The sequence below is a fragment of the Daktulosphaira vitifoliae genome, unplaced genomic scaffold (assembly GCF_025091365.1).
Source record: "Daktulosphaira vitifoliae isolate Bord-2020 unplaced genomic scaffold, ASM2509136v1 Scaffold_1, whole genome shotgun sequence".
Taxonomy (NCBI): Eukaryota; Metazoa; Arthropoda; class Insecta; order Hemiptera; family Phylloxeridae; genus Daktulosphaira; species Daktulosphaira vitifoliae.
The window spans coordinates 71,565,367-71,587,607 of record NW_026099572.1 but is presented as its reverse complement, the minus strand read 5'-3'; the positions used below and the strand labels follow the sequence as shown (position 1 = coordinate 71,587,607).

Sequence of the window (22,241 nt, the reverse complement as noted above, 5' to 3'; positions counted from 1 at the left end):
GTTTTGTTTCGCAATGAAAATGTAGCGTCATTGAATTGAAAGTTGGGTCGCGTGCTAGCGGTAAAGTATGGTAAAGATGGTGTTATACATTCTGCGACAATTAAGACTACAAACGGTAAAACCAATAGATTAGTAAGACAATTATGTCCGTTACCTTTTGATGGCTACCAAACAATGAGTTAAATTGCTTCAATGATTCATACTGTTAAAATTAAATATTTTTTGATTATTTATTTGTTAATTTATTTATATTAATTTTGTGTAGATAAATTATGAGAGTCAAAATATGTGTTTTTTCGATGGTTATTGTCGAATAATAATTGTTAAATTTATTTGATAAGTTTTATTCCTTTGGTATATTTGTAGTATTTTATAATATTTTGTTTTTTTTTTGGTTTATTTGATTTATTTAATAATCTTTAATTTAAAACAGTGTTTTAAGGGGCCCGCTATGTTAGGTCCGACTATCGTTATCACGACATGTACGTGGACGGTCGTTGACCACCACTTTTAATTAAGTCAGTCGGCGGCGTGCCTTCTTATCGTATAGTTGTAGCTAAAACGAATAAAAAATTGATTTACAAATGTTCGTAATTTTACTTAAAATTTAAATTTAAGAAAACCCTGCAAGCGGGCTTTTATATTAGTAAATCGGCCTGTAACAACAACGTGGTTTGCCACTTGCATAACGACTAGCTAGAGTAGCAAGGGTCGCCACCACCTAGGCGAGGTGCCACACCTATCAGATATGATTACCGGACCATAGGTGGAATTTAATTTTAAGTTAATTAAAAGTATAATCTAAGTTAATATGTCGTTATATGTATAAATTACTATAATGCCTCGTGGTTTATAGAACACAATTATGCCAATCAAAGTTGTATGTGGTTGATATGTAAAACATACCGTAGCCGGTGTCTAGATTAAGGAATAGGAATGAAATACGCGCGAGTAATTAAGTTACTCGCGCAATAAAATAAATATTACAATTGAAATTAATAAGGAAATTTAATTTAATTGTTAAAAAAAGAAAATTAAGTTAAACATGGACAAAAATGCGAATGCATCAAAAACCATGTCTACAAATAAAGGCAATACAAATAAAATAAAATATTTAAACAAATAATATTACAAACATCACGGACGGTATTGGAACACATCCGTTAATGTTAATCGGAAATTAATGAAGAACACCAGGAGCGGTCTGGACACTCGCTCCTTAGCGTTGGCTAGAAGAAAAGGGAAACACGTGCTCTCCACACATAAACAAAATTAAGTTAATTTACAATAAAATAAAATGAAATAAAATAATTAATAAAATATAGCTCATTACATAAATATAATATAAAAAAGAAAACGATACCCGGTCTCCGAAGAGACCCATCCGATGGTCTGGATGCTTCGCCGAAAAGACCTGGCCGTTCGCCGTTGGCGGCTCTACTCCATCATTGAAAAATATGTCAATAAAACAACAAATGTGTGCACCCTAGCACGGTCAATGACAGAAGAAAGAATAGAGAAGAGTCAACACCGATCTAACGGCAATTTCATATCGATAACGGCCAGTCTTTTTGGAAGGGTTCAATACTGATAAACAATTCGATTTTAATTATATTTCTCTTTTATCGCCTTATCTAGCGGTCAGAGGCAAAATAATGAGTGGTTGACACCGCTGTGTCAGAAAAAGGTTCTTTCGCGCGATAAAATAAATAAGTAGACATAACAAAAAATCATTAACGGTCCACCTTCGAATTTGTGACGTTACAACCCAAAAATCTGTTCAACCAGAAAAAAGACATACAGTCCACAACACAGGTAATTTTATAATTACTATTTACAGTACATTTATCAGAAAACTTAGATTTTTTTACATTTTTATCGTAATAGATCACTTAAATAAAAATCATAGTAATCATTTTTAATTAAATTTTGGCGTTTAAAAAGATTCTACAATGGAAATATTCAAAATTTAATTAATTTTAATTATTATATATCTAAAAAAAACCAATAAAAAAAAAGTTGCTAAAAAGATTTACTCAATTGAGTGTATTATAAAATTTGATTATAATTGTAAAAATTCATCGTTGAATTCAGGTGAAAAATCTTTTTCTTTTAGATTTATCATTTATATAGCGACATGTTACAAAAAAATTTGGAATATTATAGACTGGTAGTAGTACACACAAATAGAATTAACAAATTAATAGTTTTAGTTTTAGTTATTATCGAGGTGGATATAATGCCCATGCACTCAGACCTGTTGGTCCATTGTACGCACCTCATATCGAATTGTCTTGATTCGGTTTACCCACCTAAGTGTTATCACCAAAGTGTTAATACATTACCAACCATAAGTCACCTCTAAAGATGACCAAAGAGTCCTGTCGTTCTGGCGAAATTAAGTATCTCTCTGGGTTTTAGGTTTTCAATATCTTCTTTTTCAGGAAAAGGTTTATTCAAGTAGTTTGATCTTAGCGTGGACAAGGCTTCACATTCGCACATGATGTGAAATGAGTCTTCCTCTTCTACTCCACACTTCCTGCAAAATGGTGATTCCGATACCCCCATTGCGTTAAGATGTTTAAGCAGTTGACCATGTCCTGTGAGTAGACCAGCCAGGGTGCTTATTTGATGTCTAGTCATGCTATTAAGATCACCCAGCAATAAACCAGGGGTCTTGATAAACATTTTAGATTGTCTAGGTACTACCAAGTACTTCCAGATTTTCCTGTGTTGTTCTCTGCACCAATTCTTGGGTAACGCTTTGAGCGATTGCTCAGTGAGTCCCACCACTGGTTCCGGTCCAACATAGGTGTTCTCTGCTCCTTTCTTGGCTAGAAAGTCAGCATTCTCATTTCCAGTGACACCGTTGTGTCCCGGTACCCACGCTAGTGTAACTTTGTTGAACCTCGATAGTGATTCTAAAGTTTCCCTGCATTCGAGGACCAGCTTTGAATTCACCTGATCGTTACAGAGTGCTTTCAAAGCCGCTTGACTATCACTTAAGATAGTTATCTTCCTATTTTTGTATANATCACTTAAGATAGTTATCTTCTTATTTTTGTATATCAGCAGGTTTTGAGCCCCTACCAGTATCGCTATCACTTCTGCTTGGAAGACAGAGGGTGTTGTGCCCAATGACATACTGACATTTATTCGTGGCTTTAAACCCCAAATTCCAGCACCTACCTTTCCTGATTTTTTGGATCCATCTGTATATATCACAAATCCTCCTTTGTCAGTCAGGTGGTTAATATTCCATTCTCTACGTGTAGTGATCTCCACTTTGTAGGGAATGTTATTCTTAAGAACCGGTTTGATATAGTCCAAGGGGTATTCTAAAAAGCCCTTGTCTATCTNATAATCCAAGGGGTATTCAAAAAAGCCCTGGTCTATCTCTTTTAGTATTTTACTATGTTCTGTTGTATCACTCTCCAAAGTCCACATATCTAAGTTGTGGAATCTTAGTGCTGTAGCTTTGGCGTGAGCTTTCACCTCTAGATGCAGAGGAGGCAATCCAATTAGTGCCTCTAATGCGACCGTTGGTGTAGTTCTTAATGCTCCANCATTGGTGTAGCTCTTAATGCTCCAGTGATGGCAATGTAATGAGTGCTGTTCTGGTTCACCAGATTAGGGCACCGTACAATATCATAGGTTTAATCACTGACGTGTACAACCAATACATAACTCTTGGTTTAAGACCCCATGTCTTTCCCAAGGCTCTGCTGCAAGTCCACAATGTGGTCATTGCTTTTTTGATTCTTGACTCAACATGTGATTTCCATTTTAGCTTACTATCTAAGATAATATTAAATATTTTACTTCCGATTTTAAGCTAATTTCTTGTCCATTCAGAGTAAAAGTGTCCAGAATGTCTAGTCCTATTCTTCTTCTAGTGAACATAACAACCTCTGCTTTATTTGGATTAACAGGTAGACCGTACTTACTACACCATATCTGTATAGTGTTAAGTCTCTGTTGTGCTAAGTCAATAATAGTGTCTGGGAATTTACCCACCACTGCTATAACCAAGTCATCCGCATAGGCTTGTGTATAACAATATTTTTTTAGCTCTCTAATAAGCCAGTCCAGTACTAGACACCATAGCAAGGTGGATAGAACCCCGCCTTATGGGCATCCCTGTTTAACACTCTTGATTACTTTGGTCTCATTGAACTGTCCCAAAATGGAGCGTTCCTTAAGCATGGATTCTATCCACTTAATAATAAGTGGTTCTATTCCATGCTGTTGTGCAGATTCACACATAGCATCGAAGGGAGTATTGTCAAAAGCCCCTTCGATGTCCAGGAATATACCTATTGCATACATTTTATTCTCTACAGCTTTCCCTATCTTAGTAGTTAAGCAGTGTAGAGCTGTATCAGTAGATTTACCCGTTTAATACGCATGTTGGTTTTCATGTAAAGGGTTCTCCTTAAGAGGCCCTCCCTTGATGTACCTATCAATAAGTTTCTCCATAGTCTTAAAAAGAAAAGAAGTAAGACTTATTGGTCTGTAGGATTTTGCTTCATAATAGTTAGTGCGGTTAGGTTTGGGTATAAACACCACCCCTAACCTTACGCCAGCTTTCTGGTTGATAACCATAGGCAAGGCCTGCCTTAAATATTTTGCAGAGATGGGAGACGATTATCTCTAACCCTTCTTGCAGAAGTGCAGGGAAAATTTCGTCACAGCCTGCAGCTTTAAAACTGCCAAAGGCTTTTATTGCCCATCTTATTCCACTTGGGGTTATCACTTTCCTGGTTAGTCTCCAATCAGCACAGGTCACACGTTTGTCCTGTGCATCATGTTCTCTGCTGTTAATTGCAGAGTCAGGAAAATGTATGTTCATCAAATGTGATAATGTTTCATTATCGTTATTGGTGAACATTCCGTCTGACAGTAGTATTGCCTCGACCATTTCTTAGTGATCGCAGAAGTCTAGTTGCTATAGGGAGTTGTTGTATATCCCCACAGAACTTCTTCCAGCTTTCTCTTTTGGACTTTTTCAATGCAGATTTGTAGTTCCTTTGGGCATCCTTATAGGATTCCCAGTATTGTTCCAAACCTGATTTCATTGCTTTATTTAAGAGCTTACGTGAACTCTTTCTTAATTTAGACAGGTTAGCATTCCACCAAGCTACACCCTGCCCTGTACCTTTCCTTTCTATTAAAGGACAGTTTTCTTTGTAAGCCGAGACAATGAAGTCCTGTAGAATATTTACAGCCCTTTCAGTACTCTGTCTCGACCCCAGTCTAAATTGTAGGTTATTCAGGTCACGAGAGAGATCTGCCCTGTAGTTGTCCCAGTTTGTTCTTTTCGGGTTCCTATAGTACTCCGTCTCAACTTTGTTAATTTCCAAAGTGAATCGTAAGTGCCTATGATCAGAAAGAGAAGGTTCGGAGGACACTTTCCACCCTTTTATCTTTTGAAGTAACCCTTTTGAACAAACTGTTAGATCAATGACTTCCTGCCTGTTCCTGATAACAAAAGTAGGTTCACTACCTCTGTTCAGTATACTTAGGTCTGTAGTCAGCAATAGATCCATTATAACCTCTCCTCTTTGGTTGATGTTACTGCTCCCCCAAATAGTGTGGTGTGCATTAGCATCCATACCTAGGATTAGTTCTAATTTTTCATTTTTGCAATAATTAAAGAGCATAGTTAGGTCCCTACCTGGGTCTGTGACCTCATATGGTAAGTATCCTGAAGCTACTATNATATGATAAGTATCCTGAAGATAGTATAATATTTTTACCATCATTTAGTGTTACTCTAATAATAGTTAAGTCTGCACTTGATAGATTAAGTATCAGGCTGGCTTTAACTTTATTATTAACCAAAATGCAAGTTCTTGGTTTATCTGCTTGTTTATGAAACAGTTTAAAATCCCTTAGATTTAGCCCCTTAATCTGGTCCCCATTTATCCNTAAGCCCCTTAATCTGATCACCATTTATCCATGGTTCCTGAATAAGTGCTATTTGTAAGGGTATTGTATTCCTCTCAGTTAGGGTCCTTAGTAATACACTGCTGGCCCCTTTACTGCGATGCAGGTTTATTTGCGTGAATTGAATTCTATTGTCAGCCATTCAGAAAAACTGATGTTGACGCTTAAGAAAGCACGCTGTACTGGGTGTGATACAGGTGTCTGAAACAGTCCCTGTGTCACACAGCCCTCCCTGTGGGTGGTGCCCCCCCGCCGTCACCAGGTAGCGACCGTGCCTTAGGTTCGCTCTCCACATTTCCTTTTGGATCCGTGGAGAGGTTCCCCTCAGCTGTGGCCGTTGTTGAGGGTGGCGGTTTCCTGGGTCCCTTTCCCTTAGGTAAAACACACTTACTCCCTTCCCTTTCGAGGTAGGAGTAAAGTGTGTCCGTTTGTTCCTTACCTGTGTGGCACTGGTGATTCCTCAGCCTTTCTCTTCCCAGATTTTTGAGGTGTAGATTTTTTCACATCCTTCCGGGCTGGTGGCAGCTTGGCAACATAATCTGTGAAGCAAACTCTGCCCATTCCAAAATATGGACTGCGCTTCAGCTCCTCCAGTTTGACCATGCTGTTTTCGTCCACACTTAGGAACAAAGTTTGTCCTTTCGGGCCAACCTCTGTCTCATGGTGGACTTTCCAGATCGCCGTGTTCAGCCCTGGGTTTTGTTNGATCGCCGTGTTCATCCCTGGGTTTTGTTTTTCCAAAGATCTTCTTGGACTCTTAAAGCAGCCCTGGTATATGAGTGACCATCCGTTTGTACTTGATCAAATTGTAGGTTTCCAATTGGAGTTCTGCACCGTCCCAAGATTTTATCAGGTTGACATGGTCAGTGAGCCATTTAAGAGAGCTCTCTTGGGCTGCACTGATCACAAGTGCTTCATCAGTGAGTCTGGTGTCTTCAAACCTTGGTACGTCGGTTCCATCAGTACCCGACAGTATCAAGTCTCCAACACAAGACTCAATGAGTAGCCCCTGCTCTGTGGTCAACTTGTTAGTGGGGTAGCCTGCGAGGACCAGAGCCACTTTTTTATCATCGATTACCACGTCCCTGTAGGTCGGTACCCAATGAGTTTTCTTACATGGAGGTAACAAATTAATAAATTATAAAATAAAATTATTAATTTTTGTAAATAATTTAGTTGAATACTTTTATTATATCAAATTTAATTAAACTATAAATAGTTAAAAAATATTGGAAATTAATGATTTAAATTTTTTGTATGAATGAAGCAGGTCAAGATACTTTTTATTAGATTAGGGGTAATAAGCATATTTCCAACATCAAAGGTACAACCGTACAGTAACGATCACTGTCGTATGCATTACTTAAACTATCCGCTTTCGATTTATATGAATTGACTCGGAAAGTCCATTCGCAAGTTGTCATAGGGGTACGATTCCAAGTTCAAGTATACTTTTAAAGATGATAACGAACAATGGTCAAATCTACTACTATCTTTGTTTATTTTGTTTTTTCTATCCACTTGAAAAGCTACAATAACAAATCTCGGGCTCTCAGTCTGCGATAAAGTTTTCACAGTCCAGGCTTGTCTTTTTCTATTTGGTAAGCCGGTATTTTCATATAGATTCCAACTTCAAAATGTTATTTGAAGCGGTGTTGAAGTTTCCAGGATTTTGAGCATGTCTAACCGCATGACATCCGACACACTTACATGTGGAACTTCCACACAACTTTGTTCAAAGTAATTTTACAACTTGATAAATTTTCATTTGTCGAATAAATACTGTTTAAATCTGCACCACTCCGTTACAATATTAAGTCTTGACGACAATTAACAATGACTTTTTTATGATCCTCGGCAAATTCTAATAATAACCTTAGATGTGTGCATACTTCAAATTCCATACTCGTATTTGCGGTTACAACCTCCAGCTAGCATTTTCAAACCGTATATGATCATTCGGTGAAAACCTGACATATCCTTTTATTGTAGACATTATCCCAGGCATACGTGATCTATCTATTTCTATTGAGTTCAATAAATATCTTATTTCAGTGAAGCATTGAGCTAGCCAATTATACATCTGAGCCGGCAGAAACTCGCGAGAGTTCTCCATCTATCAAAAAATAGGAATGAGATGGAAGGGTGTAAACATCTTGTTGTTGAATACATATTCGTATCTCATCATTATTCGATAGTGCGCTAAATGAAAACGATTGATAGGAAAAATAATCCAATTTCACCATGTGGTATTCATTGTACGGTGTTTCCATTACTTCTAAAATATCATCCATTGTTTATTGTATATCCTAAAACAGAAAGAATGTCAAGGTTTTTACGTCATATCTCTTCAACTAGTCGTTGTTCATTGATTGGTTTTTTAATATTGCTCTTGGTTTTATTGAATCGAAGAGCCATCATGTATAACAGGCTCGCCTTTAAAGTTAATAGCTTTATCGTCTTGATCTGTTATTTTCACAGTTATAGAGTATAGTTCATTCGATATTATTGGATAGTATATCAAATTTTTAGGATTTTCAACAATGCGGTAACCAGCTGCCATTCCTGGATTAAACTTGTGAACAGTATGACTCGAAATTTCGTTGTCAAATGCACCATAAGCAGTGTTACAATTTATTTTATACTAGTTAAATTGTTTAGGTTTCAACTTGATCCGATATATAAATTTTATTTGCGTCAAGTATCTTTCGATGGAAGTCTAATGTACCACCTATACTATTTTCAACGCTAAAATTTATCTAACGGCTACGCTTTAATTCTGATTCTAAAGTGTTTTTATTAACCTTTAACATGAATGAGATTTTATACGACTGAAGACGTTCTTCTAGATATTTACTAATATCTTCAAGTTCATAAGAACCTTCAGGCACTATAATTTATATGTTATTTTCAAGAAGCTCGTTATTTGTATTTATCAAAGTGAATGTATTGTTTGTCTTGTCAATATTTGGTATTGAATTACATCCGTAAAATCCTAACAACGCAACCTCTGGTGCTCCAGTGAATTCTATCGATGGAAAAAAATTTGATGTGACTTCTGACGTTGTGCCATCAGAGTAAGGATCAGCGATTTGAGCATTGTGATTTAAAAAATTTGGACACAGCTGACCACAAACGTTTGTGTTAAATTTTTGTTTCTGATTATAATCGTATTACACGCGCAATCTGGTGAAATATTTTTCAAGTTCCAGCGAAGGAGGTAAATTTCCAAAAGAGTCAAAATACATCACGTCCTTCCTTTTCTTGAAATACGCTACCCAATGTGTTCCTTTTCCACGGTCAATGTCCAAATTAACAACTGCACTCTCGTATGATTTGCGTTTAACAGGCAACTTATTTCCTGAAAAGACACCATAAAAATTACTGATTCTGAACGACTCAGCATATTTTATAATATCTAAATCGCTGAGGGCACGTCGCTTGGGTAGTGTCGTTGTTAATTTTTTGGATGTTTCACCCTCCTTTTTCCCAGCATATGGTAGCAAGTAAAATGCACTACCGATTTTCACTGGTTTATTCGAATTAGCGTTTTTTCTGACTTCGTGTGAAGCTCTTACAATACTCGATACTTCACCAGCCAACGATCCTAAAGTTTAAAGTTCAGCAAAAATAGGAATGACTGGCAGCACACCACCAAATTTAGGTACTTTGATAGTGCGAGGTTTTAAAAATTTTTGTTTTTCTTTACGGCAACACGAGCGGCGGTTAATGCTAAGTTTGCCGCACTGTTAATATCTTTTGAATTACGCATAGCTTTACGTCCAACACCACCAAAACCCATTCCAATCTATCTTTTAGCTTTCATGGTAATTGTAACAGCATGCGCAACAGCTATTTCTCCAAATGAACTATCGTTCGCTTTTACGCGGTCCCAAGCACGTTTTTCCAACTTGTAATCAGCCAAATGCCATTTGGAAATTAATGAAAAACACTTGCTCTTTAGCGTTGGCTAAAAGAAAGAGGAAACACATGCTATCCACACATAAATAATTTAAAGTTTATTTCTACTGGTATACATTTCATTTTGAGTGATTGTTTAATTGAAGTCTTAAATAATACATTATGACATTAATGATGTACTTTGTATATCCTTATAAAGACCTGGCCGTTTATGTTGTAGGATCTATTCCGCCATGAAAATAATAGTGACAAGGAAACAACAAACATGTGTACTCTATTACGATCAATGACAGAAAGGCTAACGAAGAGCCAACACCGATCTAACGGCAATCCACAAAATCGATAACTGCCAGTTTTTTTGGGAGATATCAGCATCAATAAAAAATTAGATTTTAGTTATATTTATTATCTCTTGATGCCTAATCTAGTGGTTAACCGCAACAATAATGAGTTATTGACACCGTTGTGTCGGATAAAGGTTCATTTGCGTATTCTCTTACGCGATAAAAATAAATAAATAAACAATAGTCATAACAAAAATTAAACCTTCCAATTTGTGACGTTACAAGATAAAATTAAAAAGCCAAAAATGTAGAGAACTTACCTTCCTTCTCCATTTTTAATAAGCAAATTTGTTAAAATTAATATCGATTTAAAACAATATATTTTTAATGTTTACTAATATTACTCAATTCAAAGAGCAAAATTATCAATTATCACTGATCTAAGTTAAGACTAATATCTTAAGGAACGGAAAAGGATAGACTTTTTTTTTAGTGCTATTTGATAGTCTAGTACATTTTATTCACTTTTATACATTTTTTTGGACATTTTTTAGATTTGGATACATATACTCCAATATGCGTTCCCACCGTACCACGACTCCATTGTACTACAGTTTTTTGATTATTATTAATATATCTAAAAAATGCAGTTTAATTTTATTTTATCATGATAAAGAATAAATAAAAATCAATAAAAATATATAAATTAAATTAATAAAAATGATTAAATCACTTGTTCACTAATACTGATTTAACTATTGTTTCTTACACGTGTATGAATAGGTTAACTAAAAATAATAATTTTATATACTTTAATATTTACTTAAAGCACTTTTTTTATATTTAAATATACAGAAGTAGAAATGAATTATAAATGATTTTACATTAGCAATATATTAAAAATTGTTAATAGTGATATAAAATTTAACACTTAGAATAAAAATGAAGGTGAGTAATAAACATTATTTAAGATGATCAATTTAAATCCTTAAAATTATATTATTATATTCTAGTTTTGGCAATTGATATCGCTTTTGTTGATAATAATTTGTGTGATTTTTAATGAAGGTAAAATCTATTTTACATTATTTATACAATTTTTATATGTATTAGCTTCGATGCGAAGCTGAGATTACTAAGATGTGTGTTTTTTTTTGTTTCGATGCGAAGCTGAGAAAGTATTGGTTTTACTAAGATGTGTTTTTTTTTTTGTGTCTGTTACCACTTTTTCTCAGTTCTCACCGAACCGGTTTCCTTCAATGATACGTCNTTTTTTTTTTTGTGTCTGTTACCACTTTTTCTCAGCTCTCACCGAACCGATTTCTTTCAATGATACGTCAAAAGATCACAAATCGTATCTAGTCGAAGACATTACCCTCAAAAATTGAAAAAAATTCCCTTGTTCCCTATAAATGAGGGAAACCTCCAAAAAAATTACAAATTTAAAAATCACTAATATTCGAAATTTTTTCAATTTTTTTTACTTAAAATTGCTATAACTTTTTTAAAAATAACCTAATCAATATAATTTTTTTTATATAAATGCATGATATCATTACCTTTAATTTGGTATACAGGGTGGCCCACCACTCACTGACAACTTAAATAACTTTTGATCCAGTTAATATTTTTAGTTGATTTTTTTTTTAAATAATAGTTATACGTTAGGTCTATAGCTATATCTCAATAATTAATTTTTTTACATTTTATTAAAAATATTAATTATTTTTAAATTTTAAATAAAATGTAAAAAAAAAATCTAAGATAGCTATTTTGTAGAGTAGAATTTAAGAAAAATTTTAGTAAAAAAATATCTTATTAATATTCAGTAGTAAATATTCTGTAGCGTTTTGAAGTTTGTGAAAATTTGAATTTTCATGTACTATTTTACGGTATTAAACATTGAAATACGTATTGAGAAAAGGACAGAAGAAAACGCTATCTTTTCAATATACTTTTGAATGAGAGTGATAAGTAATAATTGCCTTATCTAATTTCTTATCATGGTATTTATGCCAAGTTTGTAATGTATACACACTATCATCATATGTATACACAGTAATCATGAAAAGATAGCGTTTTCTTCTGTCCTTTTCTCAATACGTATTTCAATGTTTAATACCGTAAAATAGTACATGAAAATTCAAATTTTCACAAACTTCAAAACGCTACAGAATATTTACTACTGAATATTAATAAGATATTTTTTTACTAAAATTTTTCTTAAATTCTACTCTACAAAATAGCTATCTTAGATTTTTTTTTTACATTTTATTTAAAATTTAAAAATAATTAATATTTTTAATAAAATGTAAAAAAATTAATTATTGAGATATAGCTATAGACCTAACGTATAACTATTATTTAAAAAAAAAATCAACTAAAAATATTAACTGGATCAAAAGTTATTTAAGTTGTCAGTGAGTGGTGGGCCACCCTGTATATTTTTTTTATATCTGACCCTTTACCTGTCCACAGAGGGGTATTTAAAATGACAACTTTTTCACAAAAAAATAACTTTTCAACTTAAATTTTGGAAGTGTTCCGGAAAGTCTGACACTTTTATATATATATTAAATTAAAGCTAATGTAATATACTTTATTATAGAAAAAAAAAATTTCGTACTTTATTTTGTCTTCAGGGTGAAATTGGCTACCAAATGCTATTTTTGTGTGAAAATTCTCGATTTTAATTTTTTTTTAGTTTTAACTTTATAATGATATAACTTATTGAAAAGTGTATGGATCAACATAATTTTTTTATGAGAAATAATATTTTCTAATAATCCCTTTTTCTTTCGACATACTTTATCTTAATTAGGATATTAATAAGGAACTAGAAGATTATGTAGCTTTTGTAATAATATACCAATTTTTTAAAATTAAACACTATCTAAAGATTTGCATCGAAGTGTTTTTTTTTTATGGTGATTTTAATTTCTGTCAGATATCATTATACTTGATCTAACTATGCCACGTCACCACTGAGTCGCGACCTCGTGTGCTGGGTTTTTTCTTTATATGTTAGTCTATACAATTTTGAATTTCTATAGTTTCAATATTTGTATGTAAAATTTACGAAGTTGTTTTTTAGTTTTGAACTATGAAATATTTATGAACAGATTTAAAAATAAATTGAGAAAATTATTAATAGAGGTCAATCACTAATTATTATAATTTATTTAATTATGTTAACTAGTTCGTTAATTAATGTAATTTTACTATGACGACGTCATAATGACATATATTTTGTGTCTGTTGGCTCAAGTTTTATATTTATCGACGTCTCATTTAACAAATCGATAAAAAATAAAATTATTTTTACTTAAAATATTAATAATCTCCTTTTCATACTTAATACAATGTTACCGCAATTTATGTATATTATTTTCGTATTCGAAGCTTAGGAGATATTAATTTTACATGTTGTGTTTTTTTGAGGGGTCCGTATACACTCTTTTTTAGTTCTAAACGACTGATTTCTTTCAACGATACTTAAAAAGATCACAAATCGTATCTAATTGAAGACATATCACTTGAAAATTGAAACAAAAATTTTATGTTCCTTTTTATCCAAGAATAAATTTAGTAAGAGTGCAGTATTGCGCCAGTATTGGCCATTACAGGCACAATACTGATATTTTGTACTGCGACTGTACTGGCATAACTCACAAATGATAACGCTATTCTGTACTGACTGCCAGTACTGGTCAGTATTGTTCCGGTACAGTAAATCAGTACCTATTCTATACTGGTTCAATAATGGTGCAGTTCTGGTCAAGTACAGGCCTAATAATAGCTTATTACTGGTTTTAACCATAGTCGAGTACAGATTCTGCACCCAAAGAAAAACCTCAATCAATTTTGATAGAGAAATTTTATCAAGGGTTTATGATAATGTTTTATTAATATGAACAAAATAATTATTCTTATAAATAATTATTGTTCAAGACAAGAAAAAAAATGATCATTTTGATAAATATATCATAGATTCAATAGTATTGATATATTTATCAAATTGAACAATGAATTTATTATATAGATCGAGGTTTTTCTCTGGGTGTGTAAAACTATTGGCGCAATACAGATCCTACATTGGCACATATAATATATACGTTAATAACGATTAAAGTTTGTAATAATACTCCAACTTAAATGTATATTTTTTAATTACGTCTTTTAAAAATTTAATACATATAGATTTAAGATAAAATATCACTCTTATTTAAGAAATTCAGATACAATTATAAATTCTAAATGGTTTTTTTATCATAACCCACTCAATTAATTACAGAGTAATAATAATTTAAACATTTTGTTTTTTTGGTTATTTGGTTATTTTTCGTTACATATTATTCTTGAATTATTAACTATGTAATACTTTTTAAGTTCATCCCTTATGCCTGGTAAGGGTGTCAACTTTGTTTTTTTAAATGGTAACACATATTTTGAATTTAATAAAATGTTTGAGTTTTTAATTTAATAGTAAATGGCATTTAAATTTTTAGTATAAATTTATTTGTTTATTATATATAAACACTTAAAGTTTCAAATTTTTGAGTTAACATACATGTATAATACACAAGGAATTACAAATACAGGTAGCTAATTGGTTTTTTATGACATTGATATTAGCAGGTACACAGCATTGTTATTATCAGTGGTAGTAAGGCACATTGTTATGAGTTTATAAATACACTAACTGACAATACAGAAAGTATATCTATTGATATTATCAATTATTATCAATTATATATCATAATTGATAATAAACAATCCGTGACTGTGACAGCAATGTCATAAAAATCCAATTAACTACCTGTATTTATAATCCCTCGTGTATTATGCATGTATATCAACTCAAAAATTTGAAACTTTAAATGTTTATATCTATAAAACTAATTAAGTTATACTGAAAATTCAAATGCCATTAACTAATGAATTAAAAATCCAAACATTTTATTATGTATTAACTTTAAATTATTTATGTGTGGATAGCATGTGTTTCCTCTTTCTTTTAGCCAACGCTAAAGAGCAAGTGTTTTTCATTTATTTCCGATTAACATTAACAGATGTGTTCTAATGCTGTCTATGGTGTTTGATATATTATTTGATTTTGTTTAAATATTTTATTTCATTTTTGTTATCAGCCTATCTTTATAAACAAGATTTTTGATACATTCGTATTTTTGTCCATGTTTAATTTAACTTTCTTTTTTAATAACTTAATTTAGATACCATATAAATCTTAACTGTAATATTTATTTTTATTACATGAGTTAAATTTGGTTTATATATAGTCATTTATATTTAGCGACATATTAACTCAAATTAAATTATTGGATAACTTAAATTCCACCTATGATCTGGTAATCATTAATCAATTTATATGTATATTATCGCATAATTTTTACACTATGCTTTGGAACAAATGTGAAATCGATTACTTGTCAGGCAAATTTTTTTTTTCGTCCACTTATTGTAGATATATTTTATGCAGTTGAAAAAAAAATTGTCCGCATCATTCCACCCTTTTTTAATTTATTAATTTGATGTAAAGAAGTCTTTATATGATAACATACATTTTGAGTTATATTATAATATACTTTCTTTATAAATATCATATATTTGGTTAAATTTTACAAAAGTTGCAAGTGGGCTATTTGTAGGCCTGCAACAACCACATGGTTTGTCACTACATAAAGACTGTGCATTACCCACTGTGCAATAATTTGTTTCACAAACGTTTCTGGACTGTTTTGTTGAAACATGCAACATTACAAATTGCGTTCCATAAGAGTATGAAAAACGTCCCTGCGACTACATTTGTCCAGTAATACTAACACTTATAAAACATATGTCAAACATTTCATTGTAACTTTTGTTGTAGAGATGTTTTACTAAAAACATAGAAGGTCGCTAAGAATGTTATATTATATAACATTATTAGAATATATATATTTATGTATATTTAAATTATACATATAATACATTTTTTTAAGTTGGAGTTATATTTTTAGACTTTTAATTATAAATTACACAAATAAATATTTTTTAAATTATATAAGTAAAAATAATTTATCTATTTCTATCTGTATAATTTATACATATTTGTTTGTTTATTTAATTTACAAATTAAAATGAATAAAAAATTTCATTAAGTTAAACAAAAAAATTATAGAATTATAATTTATTTCCTTAGTTCTTTACTATTTACATATTGTCTGGGTGTTTGTTTTTTTTATAATCAAGTCCTTCGTATAAGTGGTTAGCGATCCGACTTTCCTTATTGCAAGGGAGCCATGATGGTAGCAACACCACAATCCGTTGCATGGTCCAAGTCATCATCTCTCATGTTACAAATTTTAAGATAAAAAAAAAATTATCTGACGACTTATCTTTTATGCGCAAATGATTGTCGTAGTTGAAAATACATGTTATTTTATAATTTAGTTTTTTTTTAATTTTGTTAGGTAAGGGGGTCCCCACCAAAAATCTTCAACATGAAATTATCATTGTGCAAATTTTTTTTAAATATCAATTTTAAACCGCTATTTTTTAAACAATATACAACTAGATGATTTTTTATATTTTAAAACGACTTACAATGATCGCCATAGTAATGAAGTCACCGATTTTTATAAAAGTTACATGATATTACCTTCAAAAATTGGAAAAAATTTCTTCGATTCCTGTAAATGAAGAACATTTTTTCAAAAAAATTACAATTTTAATAATTCAAAGTTTTTTTAACTTGTTTTATTTTTTTTAAATTGACATAACATTTTTATAAATGCCCAAATTAAATGCTTTAACTATTAAATTTCCTAAAATTAAACACTATCTACAGATTAGCATAGAAGCGTTTTTTATAATAGTGATTTTAATCACTGCCAGATATCATTTATACTGTATAAAGTGGTTCCATCTATACCACATTCATATTCAGTTGCGACCCCTCAGTGCTATTGTTTTTTTTTATATTCTTCAATTTTATCTTATTTTCTCAAATGTTTTTAGTAGCAATATATCGAAAAAAAATGTATTATTAGTGAAAAAATATAGGCATGACTAAATTTTGCTTAAGAATAAAATGAATAATATTAGAGTTTAATTTAAATAATAATATTAATTTTTATAACTTTATGAATGAAAATTTTAATTGAACTACCTTTCACTTAATTAGGTATAATTATTTAATAATCTAAACTATTAAATATAGACATTTTAATATATTTAATATATATTAAACAATTATTATCACATAGCGATTCGATATTCAGGTGACGATGAAATATGCCAATTTGAAAAAGATACGAAAAGAAAAGCAAAAGAAAATGGAATTTTGGAATTATTAATAAAAGCTCGTGAAAATGGATGTAAATGGAATACAAAAATAATAAATGCTGCGGCTAAAAACGGATATATAGAAATCTTAAAATATTTACATATAAATGAATGTCCTTGGGATGAAAGTACAACAGAAGCAACTGCACAATATGGTAATTTGGAATGCTTGATATATGCTCATATAAATGGATGTCCGTGGGATAAAAGAACAACAAAAGCAGCTGCTTCTAATGGTAAATTAGAATGTTTAAAATATGCTCATGATAATAAATGTCCTTGGGATGAAAGCACAACTCAAGCAGCTGCTTCTAATGGTGAAATAGAATGTTTAAAATATGCCCACGAAAATGGCTGTGAATGGAATCAATTCAATATTGTAGTGAGTGCTATTCAAACAGGTAATCTAGAAATATTAAAATATGCCCGCGAAAATTTATGTGAATTGAATAAAGACGCAATTAATATGGCTGCTTTAAATGGTAATATAGAAATTTTTAAATATTTACATAAAAATGAATGTCCTTGGGATGAAAGCACAACAGAAGCAGCTGCCTCTCGTGGTAATTTAGAATGTTTAAAATATGCCCATGAAAATAAATGTCCTTGGAATGAACATACAACAGAAGCAGCTGCCTCTCATAATAAATTAGAATGTTTAAAGTATGCTCATGAAAATGGATGTCCGTGGAATGAAGATATAACTCTGGAAGCTGCATTGAACGGTAATTTGGAATGTTTAAAATATGCTCATGAAAATGGATGTCCGTGGGATGAAGGTACAACAGAAGAGGCTGCTTTTCGTGGTAATTTAGAATGTTTAAAATATGCTCATGAAAATGGCTGTGAATGGGATCAATACTATATTGTGTCATGTGCTATTCAAATAGGTAATCTAGAAATATTAAAATATGCCCACGAAAATTTATGTGAATTGAATAAAGACGCAATTTATATGGCTGCTTTAAATGGTCATATAGAAATTTTAAAATATTTACATAAAAATGAATGTCCTTGGGATGAAAGCACAACAGAAGCAGCTGCCTCTCGTGGTAATTTAGAATGTTTAAAGTATGCTCATGAAAATGGATGCCCATGGGGTGAAAGCACAACTGAGGCAGCTGCTTTTAATGGTAAATTAGAATGTTTAAAATATGCACGTGAAAATGGATGCTTTTGGAATAAAACTACAATAAGAGCGGCTGCACAAAACAATAAGTTAGAGTGTTTAAAATATGCTCATGAAAATGGGTGTCCGTGGGATGAATCTACAACTAGAGCTGCTGCAGCGAGTGGCGGTATAGACTGCTTAATATATGCTCACGAAAAAGGATGTAATTGGGATAAACATACGTTAGCTGCAGCAGCTGTGCATGGTAATTTAGATTGTTTAAAATACGCCCGTACTCATGGATGTGATTGGGTTGAAGGTACAATGAGATTGGCTGCAGCGAATGGACATTTAGACTGCATTAAATATGCCCATGAAAATGGTTGTGAATGGGACGAAGGCACAACAAGGGAAGCTGCTGCTAGTGGTCATATTGACTGTTTGAAGTATGCACATAGAAATGGATGTAAATGGGATGAAGGGACAATGAGTGGAGCTGCTGCAAATGGTCATTTAGTCTGCCTAAAATATAGTTATTTTAATGGATGTGTGTGGGACGAAGGGACAACAAGACTTGCTGCTGTAAATGGTCAATTTGATTGCATAAAATTTTCTTATGAAAATAATTGTCCATGGAGTAGAGATACTATATATGAAGCTACTCAAAAAGGTTATACAAGTATAATCAACTATGCTACCGAAAATGGCTGCCTTAATTAATTTTCTGTTGAAATATAATTTTTTTTATTTTAATGATTTAATTTAGCTATTATCACACTATTTTTAAAATAAATTAACTTGAATTTCCATGTGTATCTTAGAAGGTATTGATTTTAATAACAGCATTTCATTGTGAATATTATGAATTTATAAAGAATATAAATATATCGGAAAATTATCCGTTTAGTTGCTAATTAGTGATTATTTCAAAAATTAGATGTGATAGAAATGTTATCATAAATTTGAAATCGACGCTAAAATTGGATTAGAAAACGTATATCTTTATCACTATTAAAAATATTATTGTAGATAAGTTTAGACCAAATTTTTTAAAATTATTTTGTGAAAAGTTTTTATCAAGTACTTTATAATCATTTACTATAGAAGTAACGAAATATAGAATATTATAATTTTTATAACTTCTCTTTCAAATTTATGATAGTAATATTTTTGTATGTGTTACCACTTTTTCTCAGCTCTCACCGAACCGATTTCTTTGAACGATACGTCAAATGATCACTAATCGTATGTAGTCAAAGACATTACCCTCAAAAATTGAAAAAAATTTCCCTCATTCCCCGTAAATGGGGGAAATCTCCAAAAAAATTACAAATTTAAAAATCGCTAATTTTCGAAATTTTTTCAATTTTTTTTACTAAAAACTGCCATAACTTTATCAAAAATGAACAAATCAATATAGTTTTTTTTTTTATAGATGTTTGATGTTTTTACTTATCATTTCGTATATTTTTTTTACAAATCTGACCCTTTACCTGCCCACAGCGAGGGATATAAAATAATATATTTTTCAAAAAAAATTAACATTTTCAACTTAACTTTTGAAATTGTTCCGGAATGTCTGACACTTTTATGTATATCTTAAATTAAAGCTAATGTAATGGACTTTATTATGGAAAATAAAATTTCGGACTTTATTTAGTCTTCACGTTAAAAATGGCTACCGTATGATATTTTTGTGTTAAAATTCTCGATTATATATATTACATTTTTAAAATGTTATAACCTTTTAAAAAATGTAAAAGGTATCTATGATAGTGGTTCAAATATTACACTTGTTAATCACAATATTATAAACCAATTAAAAACAACATTTTTTGAAAATCATAGTTTGTTTAAAACAATAAGTGGAGTAAATTTTACCAATAGCCGGGCACGTTTACATTTAAAAATTAATAAAATTGAAAAAGTTTTAGATGTATATGTTGTAAAAAAAAATAATTTTTCATATGATTTATTACTTGGTCTAGTTGCTATTAAAATATTTAAATTGTCACAGGATGAAAATTTAAATATTTTTCAAAAAATAAATGAAAAAGAAAGTGAATTAGTAAATTGTCAAAAAAAACAAAAGAATGATCTACAATTAAATTTGAATGAATATATTGATGTTAGTATTTTTGAAACTAATTTGCAACATTTAAATGAGAAAGTTAAAATAATAATAATGAACCTCATTAATAAATATAAAGTAATTTTTACTAAGAATTAATATGATGTAGATAGAGTTAAAAGTGAAGAAGCACAAATTAAATTAACAGAAGATAATATATTTCAGAATATATTTCAAAAAAACCATACAGATGTTCAATACTTGATCAAAACGAGATAGAATCTCAAATTACAAATTTATTAGAAGCGGGTCTTATTGAAGAAACTAATTCTCCTTTTGCAGCCCCAGTTACACTAGTGTACAAAAAAGAAGATGGTTGTAGATCTCGTTTATGTATTGATTTTAGAGAATTAAATAAATTAGTTGTTCCTGAGCCACAGCCATTTTCTCGAATTGAAGACATAATGGTGAAGGCAGGAGAATGTACCTGGTTTTCAGCTTTTGATATAAATTCAGCATTTTGGTCTATTCCAATTAGACATAAAGATAGAAAGAAAACAGCGTTTGTGACTCAGGACGGACACTGGCAATGGACATGCTTACCTTTTGGTTTAAAAATATACTCTGCAATATTTCAAAGAACATTAGCAAATATATTAAGGAGATATAATTTAAATGATTTTTGTATAAATTGTATAGATGATATTTTAGTTTTCTCAAAAACATTTGAACAACATGTGAAACATATAGAAGCTTTATTACAAGCAATTAATGAAGAAGGCTTTTGATTTAAATTGTTGAAATGTTATTTTGCAAAAAATTCCTTAAAATATTTGGGACATAAAATTGAAACAAATTCAATTATACCTTTGAAAGATAACCTTAAAGCAATTAAAGATTTTAAGGAACCAACAAATAAAAAGAATATTAGACAATTACTAGGGAAAATCAATTTTCACTATAAATATATTCAAAATGCAACAATACAACTGGAACTGTTACATAATTTGCTAAGGAAAGATGTAAGATTTAGTTGGACAATAGAGTGTCAGCAAGCATTTAATAATATGAAGAAATATCTATGTTCAAGCTCAATTCTATCTATATATAGCTAAAATAAAGAGGTTAAAGGTAAAAGCAAGGACAGATGAACCACTTGGAGAGCTTATATATTACCTTTCACAATATAGTTTTAGGATTATATATGCACCTGATAAGGAGAATATTGAAGCTGATTCTTTATCAAGAAATCCAGTTTTAGAAAACTTTGAAAATGAAGAAGATATATTAAAAGGTATAAATATGGTTACATTAGAAGAAATAATTAGTGACCAACAAAAAAATGCAATTGAGATTAAGGATTCCAAAAGAGTAGTAGAAAAAGGAAATATCAAATTAAAATACCTTAAAAATAGACAAAGAATTTACGTTTCTCAGGAATTTGTCATTTAAGTGAAAATTAAGATCTTATTATTACTTCAAATATATAGATAAAATTATTCACCAATTTTTTAGTGCATGTGAAATATGTAAAAAAAATAAATCAAGAAGTAGCAAA

The 22,241-nt window shown here is 30.9% G+C and overlaps 1 protein-coding gene across 1 annotated transcript in view; it reads left to right on the top strand.

Annotated features, from left to right (window-relative positions):
* Nucleotides 1-19,526, top strand: part of LOC126907638 (uncharacterized) — a 180,856-nt gene extending 161,330 nt beyond the window's left edge. Inside the window, exon 4 of the mRNA XM_050689105.1 lies at nucleotides 18,932-19,526. Coding sequence (XP_050545062.1) covers nucleotides 18,932-19,332 — 401 coding nt within the window. The 3' untranslated portion in view covers nucleotides 19,333-19,526. The remainder of the gene's footprint in view (nucleotides 1-18,931) is intronic.
* The last annotated feature ends 2,715 nt before the right edge of the window (nucleotides 19,527-22,241 follow it).